Source organism: Scyliorhinus canicula, chromosome 3 (genome assembly GCF_902713615.1).
Source record: "Scyliorhinus canicula chromosome 3, sScyCan1.1, whole genome shotgun sequence".
Classification (NCBI taxonomy): domain Eukaryota; kingdom Metazoa; phylum Chordata; class Chondrichthyes; order Carcharhiniformes; family Scyliorhinidae; genus Scyliorhinus; species Scyliorhinus canicula.
The window spans coordinates 168,981,205-168,994,410 of NC_052148.1; the positions used below are offsets into that span (position 1 = coordinate 168,981,205).

General features: G+C 52.6%; 1 protein-coding gene across 3 annotated transcripts in view; it reads left to right on the forward strand.

Annotated features, from left to right (window-relative positions):
- Positions 1-13,206, forward strand: part of LOC119963106 (coiled-coil domain-containing protein 158-like) — a 336,026-nt gene that overhangs the window by 228,977 nt on the left and 93,843 nt on the right. For all 3 annotated transcript variants that reach the window (XM_038791706.1, XM_038791705.1, XM_038791704.1), the window contains exons 15-16: positions 63-215; positions 6,635-6,747. In XM_038791706.1, the coding sequence (XP_038647634.1) occupies positions 63-215; positions 6,635-6,747 (266 nt within the window). The remainder of the gene's footprint in view (positions 1-62; positions 216-6,634; positions 6,748-13,206) is intronic.

The following is a 13,206-nucleotide window of genomic DNA, read 5'->3' on the forward strand; positions in this document are numbered from 1 at the left end:
AAAAGTTCACATGTTATTTATTGTTTGAATTTATGTTTTAGCTCTTTATTGTTTGATCGTAGATGAATATAATAATTTGCAGAGGAGCTACACTTGCAAAACGGAAGAATATGATTGGGCTACAAACAAACTTCAAAATCAGCTGAAATCAACCCAAAATGATCTTGAACAAACCAGAGAAGCAATGAAAGTACTCGAAGGAGCCGATACCCATGGTACCAATTTGTAGTCCATATTTACTAGACTATTATATATACAAACTGTTTTGTGTTTTTCTGCACAAAATTTTATTTACTTCTATAGTGGATACGCTGTTGTGATTTCTTTTTTAAATTATTAAAATATTTGGGCTATTTATAACTCTAACATGTATTTTAAAGTAATTTTCTTTTGGAAATGCAGCTTGCCAAACAAGCAAAATGATTTTTAACATCCTGTAATTGCAGAACTTTTAAATTATTTTGTCTTCCAATGAAGCCAATAAAATCTGTAGTATCTGGTAATCCTCTGACCTCACTCCAGCTTGTGTTCCACATTCATTTATTTTTTAATACTCTTGCAGTATCCTACAATATAGGAATGTAATTGCAATCTTTTTCTCTTCTTGAAAGGGAAAACTCAGTGGGAACTGTGAATTATAGAAAATGCTGGAATTGACGGTCATCAGTTTGCTCTAGATTTCAGATGAAGGGTCTCCTATCTTTCCCTTTCATAGGGTGGCATGGTAGCAGAATGGTTGGCACTGCTGCCTCACAGCGCCAGGGACCTGGGTTCAATTCCGACCTCGGGTGACTGTGTGGAGATTTCACGTTCTGCCTGTCTCTGCGTGGGTTTCCTCCGGGTGCTCCAGTTTCCTTCCACAGTCCAAAGACATGCAGGTTAAGTAGATTGGCCAACCTAAAATTGCCCCTTAGTGTCCAGGGAAATGCAGGTTAGGTTATGGGGATAGGCTGGGAAGGATGCGCTGGGCATGCCCAGAACATATGGACATGGTTTGCTGGGCCCCCAGAGCACCTAATACACCTGTCCTCTCTCCCAAAAAACCGGCTAATCCTTGTCCCGGTCATATGAGCCCTATGCAGCACCTTAAACTGTATGAGGCTAAGACGCGCACAAAAAGAGGAGGAGTTCACCCTTTCCAGGCCATCCGCCCACGTCCCCTCCTCAATCTTCTCACCCAGCTCCTCCTCCCATTTACCTTTCAGCTCCTCCACCGAGGCCTCGTCTACCTCCTGCATCACCTGGTACGCTTCCGAGATCCGCCCCTCTCCAACCCACACCCCCGAGAGCACCCTATCCTGAACCCCACGCGGCGGCAGCAGAGGGAACCCCGCCACCTGCCGCCTGACAAACGCCCTTACTTGCATGTACCTAAAGGTGTTCCCCGGGGGGAGCCCAAACTTCCCTTCCAGCTCACCCAGGCTCACGAACTTCCCGTCTATGAACAGGTCCCCCAGCCTCCTGACACCTGCCCTGTGCCAACTCAGGAAACCGCCATCAATTCTCCCCGGAACAAACCGGTGGTTCCCCCGTATCGGGGTCCCCATTGAAGCCCCCACCTCCCCCCTGTGCCGCCTCCATTGCCCCCAAATCTTGAGGGTAGCTGCCACCACCAGGCTCGTGGTATACCTCGTTGGAGGGAGTGGCAGCGGCACCATTACCAGCGCTTCCAGGCTCGTGCCCACACAGGATGCCATCTCCATCCTCTTCCATGCTGCCCCCTCCCCGTCCATTACCCACTTACGCACCATCGCTGCATTGGCAGCCCAATAATACCCACAGAGATTGGGCAACACCAGCCCCCCCCATCCCTGCCCCACTCCAAGAACACCCGTCTCACGGAGTCCCGTGTGCCCACACAAACCCCGTAATGCTCCTGTTAATCCGCCTAAAAAAGGCCTTCGGGATAAGGATGAGGAGGCACTGGAACAGGAACAGAAACCTCGAGAGCACCGTCATCTTGACTGACTGCACCCTACCCGCCAGAGACAGCGGCAGCATGTCCCACCTCTTAAACTCCTCCTCCATTTGCTCCACAAGCCTTGTGAGGTTAAGCTTATGCAAGGCCCCCCAGCTCCTGGCCAACTGAACCCCCAAGTACCTGAAGCTTCTCTCCGCCCTTTTCAGTGGGAGCCTCCCAATCCCCCCCTCCTGGTCCCCCGGGTGTACCACAAACAGCTCGCTTTTCCCAAAGTTAAGCTTATACCCTGAGAAATCCCCAAATTCCCGGAGAATCCCCATCACCACCGGCATTCCCTCTACCGGGTCCGCCACATACAACAAAAGGTCGTCCGCGTAGAGCGACACTCGGTGCTCCTCCCCACCCTGGACCAGCCCCCTCCAATCCCCCGACTCCGTCAGCACCATAGCCAGGAGTTCGATTGCCAGCGTAAAAAGTAGGGGGGACAGGGGACACCCCTGCCTCGTCCCTCGGTATAGTCGAAAATACTCCGACCTCCTCTTATTCGTGGCCACACTCGCCATCGGGGCCTCATACAACAGCCTCACCCAACTGACAAACCCCTCCCCAAACCCAAACCTTTCCAGCACCTCCCACAAGTTCCCCCACTCAACCCTATCAAAGGCCTTCTCCGCATCTAGTGCCACCACTATCTCCGCCTCCCCTTCTACCGCCGGCATCATTATAACGTTCAAGAGCCTCCATATGTTAGTGTTCAGCTGCCTCCCTCTCTCAAACCCCGTTTGATCCTCGTGGATAACCTGCGGCACACAGTCCTCTATCCTCGTGGCTAAGATCTTTGCCAACACCCTGGCGTCCACATTCAAGAGTGAGATCGGCCTGTATGACCCACACTGCACGGGATCCTTGTCTCGCTTAAGAATCAAGGAGATCAGCGCCCGAGACATCGTTGGGGGCAAAGCCCCCCCCCCCCCTTCTCTTGCCTCGTTGAAGGTCCTAACCAACAGGGGGCCCAGCAGGTCTGCATACGTCTTGTAAAATTCAACCGGGAACCCATCCGGCCCCGGCGCCTTCCCCGACTGCATGTTCCCTATCCCTTTGACCAGCTCCTCAAGCTCAACTGGCGCCCCCAGACCCTCCACCCGTCCCTCCTCCACCCTCGGAAATCTCAGCCGGTCCAAAAAGCGGCCCACCCCCCCCCCCCCCCCCCCCCCCCTCCGGCGGAGGTTCGGACCGATATAATCTCTCATAAAAGTCCCTGAAGTCCCCATTAATGTCTACCCCCCTCCGCACCACATTTCCTCCCCGATCCTTAACACCACCAATCTCCCTGGCCGCATCCCGCTTACGGAGCTGGTGTGCCAGCATCCTGCTCGCCTTCTCCCCATAGTCGTACACCGCACCCTGAGCCTTTCTCCATTGAGCCTCCACCTTTCTGGTGGTCAACAAGTCGAACTCAGCCCGAAGTCTGCGCCGCTCCCTCAGCAATCCCTCCTCCAGATCCTCCGCATACCTCCTGTCCACCCTCACCATCTCCCCCACCAATCTCTACCTTTTTCTCTGCTCCCCTCTCTCCCTGTGGACCCGAATGGAGATCAACTACCCCCAAACCACCGCCTTCAGCGCCTCCCAGACCGTCCCCACTCTGACCTCCCTATTATCGTTGGCCTCTAGATACCTCTCGATACATCCTCGAACCCCCCCCCCCCTCACCACCTCGTCCTCTAGCAGCCCCACCTCCAAGTGCCACAACGGGCGCTGGTCCCTCTCCTCCCCCAGCTCGAGGTCCACCCAATGCGGGGCATGGTCCGAAATGGCTATCGCCGAGTACTCAGCGTCTACTACCCTCGCAATCAGCGCCCTACTCAAAATGAAAAAATCAATCCGGGAGTAGGCCTTATGCACATGGAGAAGTATGAAAATTACCTGGCCCTCGGCCTCGCGAACCTCCAAGGATCCCCCCCTCCCATCTGGTCCATAAACCCCTTCAGCACCTTAGCTGCCGCAGGCCTCCTACCCGTCCTGGAACTGGATCGATCCAGTGGCGGATCCAGCACCGTGTTGAAATCCCCCCCCATTATCAGGCCCCCTGCCTCCAAATCTGGAATCCGGCCCAACATGCGCCATGTGAAACCCGCATCGTCCCAATTCGGGGCGTATACATTGACCAGCACCACCCGTTCCCCTTGTAGCTTGCCGCTCACCATCACGTACCTCCCGCCACTGTCTGCCACCACACTCGACGCCTCAAACGACACCCTCTTCCCCACCAGGATCGCCACCCCCCCGGTTTTTTTGCATCCAGCCCCGAACGAAACCCTTGGCCCACCCACCCCTTCCTCAACCTAACCTGATCCGCCACCTTCAGGTGCAGCTCCTGAAGCATAGCCACGTCCGCCTTCAGCTCCCTCAGGTGCGCGAACATGCGGGACCTTTTGACCGGCCCATTCAGTCCCCTCACATTCCAAGTGATCAGCCGGATCGGAGGGCCACCTGCCCCCCTCCCCCGTCGACTAGCCATCACCCTTCCGTAATCCGCCACGTGCCCGCGCCCCCCGCTCAGCCCGTTCCCCACTGCGACAGACCCCCATCCCAACCCCCTCAACACGCTCCAGCTCCTTCTTGGCCATTCCAGCAGCAACCCGGTATCCCCCCCCCCCTCCCCCAAGCTAGGGCCCTCCCTAGCTGCGTAACTCCAGTCATTGTACTTCCGTAAGTCAGCCGACCCCTGCTGACCCCGGCTGCTCCCGCCAACCCAATTACCCTCCCCAGTGTCACACACCCATTCCCCCAATGCCGACCCCGCCCCCTGCTTCTCCAGCACGGGAGAAAAGCCCGCGCCCCCATTCCAAGCCCCGCCCTCGACCCAAAACGCGGGAAGACAGGCACATGACCCAACAGGGCCGCGAACCCCACCCAAACCCGCAACCAGTGAAATAATAAAAATCCCAACATGATATGATAAGAAACCCAAGTAAACAGATAACAATCCCAAAATGCAGTAAAGAAAAAACAGAACAGCAAAAAAACATCGTCCAATAGAACCAAAAAAAGCGAAAGGATATCAAGGAGGACAAAGCCTCCGGGCTGCGTACAACGTTCCCCACCAGTCTTCATTTCAAGTCCAGCTTCTCTGCCTGGACAAAAGTCCAGGCCTCCTCCGGGGAGTCAAAGTAAAGTTGGCGGTCTTTATAAGTGACCCACAGGCGTGCCGGGTGCAACAGGCCAAACTTGACCCCCTTCGTGTGGAGCACTGCCTTCGCCCGGTTAAACTCAGCCCTTCTCTTCGCCACCTCCGCACTCCAGTCCTGGTAGATCCTGATCTCCGTATTCTCCCACTTGCTACTCCTCTCCCTCTTCGCCCAATGAAGCACACACTCACGGTTGACCAAGCGTTGAAAGCGGACCAGCACCGCCCTGGGCGGCTCGTTCGGCCTGGGCTTCCGCAGCAGCACCCGATGGGCACCCTCCAGCTCCAGGGGTCCCCGGAACGACCCCGCGCTCATCAGCGAGTTCAGCATCAGGACCACGTAGGCCCCCAAATCCGAACCTTCCAGCCCCTCCGGGAGGCCCAAAATCCGCAGATTCTTCCGGTGGGAGCGATTCTCCATCTCCTCCATCCTTCCAACCATTTCTTGTGAAGCGCCTCGTGCGACTCCACCTTCACCGCCAGGCCCAGGAGTTTGTCCTCTTTCTCCGAAGCCTTCTGCTGCAGCTCCCGAATCTCCGCAGCCTGAGCCGTCTGAGTCGCCCCGAGCCTGTCCAGCGATGCCCTCAACGGCTCCAGGATCTCAGCCTTTAGTTCCTGGAAGGAGCGCAGTAGCAGCTCCTGCTGCTCCCTCGCCCACTGCTGGTTCCCCGCCCGCCGCCATCTTGTCCTGTCTGCCTCGCACCTTCTTCTGCTGCAAAGTTGATTTTCTGGTCGCTCCACTTCTAGTCCAGCCCATCCACTGGCCGTCAAGCACAGAGGCTGCGTTCCCACCCGGGGAAAAGTCAAAACAGCGCCGTTGCGGGCCCTTAAAAGAGCCCGAAAGTCCAAAAATAGCGGGAGCCACCAAACGTGCGGCTTAGCACTGCATCGCCGCAACCGGAAGTCCGGGTCGGTGCAGACTTGATGGGCCTCATGGCCTCCTTTTGCATTGTAGAGATTCTATGACACTATTTCTTTTTTTAAATAAATTTAGAGCGCCCAATTATTTTTTTCCAATTAAGGGACAAATTAGCGTGGCCAATCCACCTAACCCGCACATCTTTGGGCTGTGAGGGTGAAACCATGCAGACATTGGAAGAATGTGCAAACTCCACACGGGCAGTGACCCGGGTCCGGGATTGATCCCGGGTTCTCAGCGCCGTAGGCATAAGTGCTAATCACTGTGCCACCATACTGCGCTACAGTATTTACACTATTTCCAAGAAAGCTCCAACAATCTTACACTGAAGGTTTACAGGAAATCAGGATAGCCCCTTTAAAAACTCAGGGCTTGATATATTTTGGAAGTGTTGAACTCTTTTATACTTCGGAATACCTGAAGAAAAATAATCTACTGAATAACAATGAAAATGTGTTACCACGCCTCGAGTCCTCAGTCATAGACTGACCCAAATGTATCTTTTTGCCGAAACGATTTGTCACTGCACAATTGTACCCTTTCTGCTTTGCTCTCAGTGTAATGCCCTAATTTAATTCATAAAGTTTAAATGTGTGACTTACAGCAATGAAAGTTGCCATGGGAATGCAAAAGCAGATCACAGCCAAGCGTGGACAGATCGACGCACTACAGAGCAAGATCCAGTACTTGGAAGAAGCTTTAGAGAACTCTGAGAGGGTATGCAATAATTTATTGATCTTAGAATCTTAGAATCATATTCAAAACAACAACAAGTTGTTGTTCTTTGCTTGATCAACCTCCACTTAATAATGATACCTCATCATCTAATGAGGGCTTGTTGTGAGCGGGAATACACTCCAAGGTACATATTTTGTTTAATGCTTTGCATCCTAATCAAGTGTTGCTTCCTGACATCTTGATTTCGACTCTGTTCTAAGCCAAACTTTAGTTTCTCTACTTTGAATTCCTGACATTTCTTGATGGTTTTCATTGTGTACACAGAACAAAAGCCTTCTGTATTCCTTCAACTCACTGTTAAAGTAATGTAGTTATTATACTCTTGTCAAAATTTAGTAAAGACTTTTCCAAATTTTGCACATCTGCAACAAGTTTGTTTGTAGTCACCAATGCTTCCATTCCGAGCCTATTTTCCGTATTATTATTTAAATTGGCTCCAGGTTCAAGCAGTGATCTCTGGTGGAATTGTCTTCAGTTCCAGTTAGTGCCAAATTCTGAATTTCAGACTCACATTGAACATCATTTACTTGGATAACGAATACCGATATTTTGTTGCTGATGTCTCAGAATGTCCAAAAATGCAAATCTTGTGCTAAGCTTCTGCCTATAGTAGACCTCCACAGTGATCATTTCAGTACCTCCAGTGTACTGCTGCTTCATTGAATGGTTGAGGCTGGCCAAGAAATGTAATCACTCATCATCTAGTGGGGGGGACATCTTACCTGATGATGCCTTTCCTAACATTCAATGCAATTACTTTCAGATCTGCTTATAAGACATAGGATCGGAATTAGGCCACTCGACCCGTCGAGTCTGCTCTGCCATTCAATCATGGCTGATATTTTTCTCATCCCCATTCTGCTCCCATAACCCGTGATCCCCATATTAATCAAGAACCTATCTATCTCTGTCTTAAAGGCACTCAGTGATTTGGCCTCTGCAGCCTTCTGTGGCAAAGTGTTCCACAGATTCACCACCCTCTGGCTGAAGAAATTCCTCCTCATCTCTGTTTTAAAGGATCATCCCTTTAGTCTGAGATTGTGTCCTCTGGTTCTAGTTTTTCCTACAAGTGGAAACATCCTCTCCGCATCCACTCTATCCGGGCCTCCCAGTATCCTGTAACTTTCAATAAGATCCCCCCTCATCCTTCTGAACTCCAATGAGTACAGACCCAGAGTCCTCAACGATTCCTCATACGACTTATATGTTCCTCATACGAGTTATGAAACTGCAATTTGGGGAAAAGTTCGAGTTTCACTCAATGGCCATTCCACCTAGCCTGTACATCTGTGAGAAGAAACTAGAACACCCAGATGAACCCACATGAAACAGGCATCGTGGCTGATGAGGGAGAGAGAAGAGGTAGGACACAGAGAGACGCAACTGTGGGCTGCCGGGCCAGACACTAGCCGGGCTGGCTGGGGTGGGGTGAATGGGGCCATCCACAACATCCGCCCATCACCCGCACCCCCTCTCCGGTCAGCCCACACCAGCTCACCCCACACATCCACCTGATAGAGCACCCAGTCAGGTTGTAATAGTGTTGACAGATGTTTAATGTGTACATCTATTTACAAATATGTATCCTATAACTAAACTGTGCCCCGCACCCGTGCCAACGTATCTGATGTCTAACTTTCTGGCCTTACGAACCCTAAGGCTACAGCTAGGTGGATCCCCAAACGGTACATCTGGAGTGGAAGCGGCCTGCTGTCATTCTTGCCCTGTGACCTTGGACCCGTTGGCGGCCGTTTTCTTGGGCTACCGGGCCTGGATGGGCTTGGCTGCTGCTCGGGCATCCCGGGTAGTGTGGTGCCGTGCTTCTGCCCGCTGCACACCAGATGCGCCAGGGACAGGAGGGGGAGAGTCTGAAGTGCGGCAGTGTTTCAGCACCTCCGCTACGGGAGTCACTGGCACGGGCTCCATCACCTCCTCCTCCCACAGCATGCCCGATGGCTCCAGCGTTACTCCATGGGATGGGGGTGCTAGCAGAGCTGTCCACTGAGGCCCCCCCACCACCTGCCGCTGCCAGTCCCGAAGGCCCACTCTGGTCTCGTCCAGGGTCTGCATGCTAGCTGCGATGGAGCACAGGGAGTGGACCATCGCCGTGTGGGACTGCGCCACATCACCCATTGGCTGCTCCCCAATCTGCTGGGTCTATGTCATATCAGCCCGTGATTGCACCATTTCCCTCTGGAACTGGGCCACATCCCTCAATGTCTGTGCCACGTCGGCCAGCATCAAGGCAATGCCATTCTCAGCTATAGCCTGCTTAGACTGGGCCACGCTCAGACGTGCTGCTGCAATTTCCAGGCAGCTCTCGCACATAGCTGCCTGTGAGGCGGCAACCCTGTACTGGGCCTCGGCCAGCGCCTGCACAGAATACCCGAGGACCTTAGACATACTGATCCACAGCCTCAACCCTCGCCCAGTGCCTCCACCATGGACTCCCCCGTGCAGTGTTGGCCTTGGTGGCAAGCATTGTCGGCACCACCTCCTGCTCCTGCATGCGGTTGGACTCCTCCACCTGCGGCTGCAGGTGCTGGATGCTCACCGACAACCCGTCATGTAGTCCCTGGCTCTGTGACTGCATCTCTGCAATCGATGGGACTGTCCGTTCCAGAAGCCCGAAACCAGTCTGGACTGCAGCTAGTCCCTGAGGTTGGTCCACTGTCCGTTCATCCGCCCACTCGGGAGTTCCTACCTCCACCTGATGTATCGGTGCAGTGTGGTACAGTGCCCAACTGAGGTGAGTGGTTCTGGGATGTGGAGGGTATTGGAGATGGCTGGGCCTGGAAATCTGTGTCATCCTCAGACTTGGGCTCTAGGGTGATTTGGGTCTCAGGTCCATGGCTTGGGTCCGTACTTCTCTCCTCATCATTGCTCAACTCCCGGGGCTCCGGCTGTGGCACTGGCTGGGAGTGGGGGACACCAGATGGACCTGCCCCATCACCAGCAGGTCTTGCAAGACACAAGACAAAACACATGATTAGACCGCGGGACTGGGGGTGGTGCGGGTGAGGGCAGTGTGGGGGTGAGGGTTGTGTGGGGTTGGGGGTGGTGTGGGAGTAGGGATGAAGGTGGTGTGCGTGGGGTGAGGGTGGTGTGGGAGTGGGGGTGAGGGTGGGGTGATAGTGGGGTCAGGATTGTGTGAGGATGGGTGATGGTGGTGTGGGGGTGAGAGTGGTGTGGGTGGTGTGGGGGGGTGGGCCGTTGACACACGTGTCACGGGGTCTCACTTCCTTGCCCGCAGCCGACCTCCACCGCAACAACCTCCCTTTCCTTTGGACCACATCTAGGGCCCTCTGCTCTTCCACAGGTTGGGCGGTCCCCCTCCAGATTTCTAACCCCTCCCGACGGTTATGGGCGGCCTTCTCCTGGGGCGGGGGCAGGAAACTGCAAACGACAGTTAGACAGTCCGACGCATGCAGCCCACGGGGTGGGTACCAGGTGGTCTCAGTGGCTAGGGCACCCAACCATGGCGGCCGGTATGGATGGCAGCATGTGGTGCAGGTTGAGGGATCGGCCACCCTCCAGGTTGGGGGGTGGGGGAGGGGGGGGTTGCGCAAGGGGGCGGTCGGGTTACAAGCGTGTGGGATGGAGGTTAGTACCAGGGTCACAGTGCTGCCTACACACCCTGGCCCCCCTGAGGAGGTCTTGCAGTCTTCCCCAGCACTGCTGGCCTGTCTGGACACTGTTGCTCACGGCACAGATTGACTCTGCCACCTGTGGCACGGTGAATGGTGGCGGGTGGCAGCCTCCTTCCGGGCCAGGGTACAGGGCGATCTGCCTCTCCTCCACCGCATCCAGGAGGATCTCCTGCTCGGCGTCCGTAAATCATGAAGCCACTCTGCTTGCTGCCATCTAGTTGGCTGAGATGGTGTGTGTGGGGAGTGAAGTGTGAATATGCGACTGCAGTTTGTCAGCCTCCTGAATGTCAATCGCAAAACCGGTGAATCTGGAACCATTTCTCATTGGAATTGATTGTGTTCCACGCTAGCACCTCAACAGTCGCTGAATCGGTCCAGGTGCGGTGCCAGTTTTGCTCTGAAGGAAGTCCACTAATCCTGCGCTGGCCCTTAGTCTCAGAAATGGAGAATTCCACCCTTTGCATTTTTGCGTTGTGCAAACGTTCTGCCGTAGAACAATAAAGTGCCTATATGATGTAAATTCACCGCATCTAATTGTTATCTGCTGGAGATTTTTGGTGATAAGTTTAACTCAATCCTCCACAGACTTTTTTACATAGCTGCAAACCATGACGAGAGTTTTAAATTTTCCAGCCAGCTGCTTTTGGCAGAAGGTCAAACTTGGCTAAATTTAGCTGTCTTCCATAACAGCCTTAGAAGGAGTGGTTCTGATTCAAGTACCAAATTGAAGATATCCTTTCTATTTATAATTGCCGTTTAATATTTACCATTCTATACTGCAGGTTCATAATTGCATTCTAAAATGAAAATATTCACCATTTCCTGATGCCCCTAAATGCCCTGAGAGAGGTTAACTAACTGCAATGATTATACTGTACACAATAAAAAGCTTAGCAAGGCATTTAAGTACTGAAATAATATCTCAGATTATGTGAAACGTTCCTTACCATTTGTAGCAACATCTACTAAACACATTCCATGTTTAATTTATATTTTCTGGAACAACAATTGTTTCAGTTCATAATTAAGCCTGGTCTATTAATATTGTCCGATTTCATATTTTGCATAAATGGAAAATGCACAAGGTTTGCTCTACCAGTGTGTGAAATAAAAATGGGGTAGGCTGAAATGGAGACCGAAGCTTAGAATTTCCAATTGGAAAAGAGGCAGAACCATCATCCTGGATCTCCACCTATGTAGCTTCATCTTCAATTTAGTGACAGAATTAGTTTAGAATCCCAGGGAGGCGCCTTTCAGATCACTAAATGAAGTATGGAAATTACGTATTAATGATAAGATTACATCATGCACATAATTTGTTGACATTCATGCCAGTACAGCATTGTTTCATCCATCTGCCCAAATATAATGTGGTATTCAGAGTCACTAGGAACTATCCTTCATGGGCATTAAATGTGAAGACAGGCTGCACGGTGGCACAGTGGTTAGCACCTGGGTCCTGGGTTCAATTCGGGTGACTGTCTGTGTGGAGTTTGCACTTTGTCCTCATTTCCTCACAGGTGTTCAGAAGTCTGCGATGGTTTCCTCCGAGTGCTCCGGTTTCTCCCACAGCCCAAAGATGTGCAGGTTAGGTGGATTGACCATAATAAATTGCCCCTTAGTGTTCAAAAGGTTAGGTGGGGTTACTGGGTTATGGGCATAGGGTGCAGACCCAATGGGCCGAATGGCCTCCTTCTGCACTGTAAATTCTTAAAAGAAATTCTAAAAGGTAGGATTTGTTAAAGGCCATTCCTGTCCTTTTTGTTTATTTTGATCTCCACATTTCCTCACAGGTGATCAGAAGTCTGTTGAATTGGGACTTCCAGTGGTGGCCGGGGTGTGATTGGCGCACATTTGATGGCTCACGCTCAAGGTGGATTTTTTTGGTCTTTTCCCTGACTGAAGGGCAAAGTATTTGAGGGCAAAAGGTACAGGGAGTGCCTGTTGAATGTAATATTCCTCTGGCTGGTGCATGGATCAGCAGACAAGGAACGCCACAAGAAAGAAAGTGCAGTTGGAGCAAGAGAGTTTTTTGTGGTGCGCCACAAGGAAAGAATGCAGATGGCGGTGGCCCGGGGGAGGGGGCTGCCCGGATGGAGCAGCTGGTGGAGTTATTGAATGACAAGTTTCCAAGTTTCAGCAGCAGAGGAAAGAGGCCCTGGAGGTCCTGGCCAAGGTGGTGGAGCCACTGGAGACCTGGGATAGAGCGGGTTGAGCAGAGGCTGGAGTCCCAGGGCCTGGTGATCCAGAAAGTGGAGGAGGCGGTGGGGGAGCACGAGGAGCAGGTGGCCTTGTTGGTGAGTGAGATGGGAGCAATGCGGGCGAGCCAGGTAGAGCTGAGGGAGAAGGTGGAGGATTTGGAGAATCGCTCCAGAAGGCAAAATCTCGGGATTTTCGGGATGCCTGAAGGCATCGAAGGTGTGGAGGCTGCGGTGTATGTGGCAAGGATGTTGGAGAAATTGATGGGGATGGGGCCTTTGACTGGTCCTGGAGGTTGAACGAGCGCAAAGGGTGCTGATGATGAGGCCACAGGTGGGTGAGCCGAGGGTGATGGTGGTGTGGTTGCACTGCTTTCTGGACAAGGAGAAGATCCTTTGATCGGCGAGGCAGACCAGGAAATGTATCTGGGAAGGGAACGAGCTGCACGTGTACCAGGACCTGGGATCAGAGCTGGTGAAGAGGAGGGCTGGGTTTAACTGGATTAAGGCTGCTCTCTTTAACAATGGGGTGAGGTTTGGGGTACTGAACCCGGCCCGCCTGTGGATGACTTTCCAGAAGCAAGAGTTTT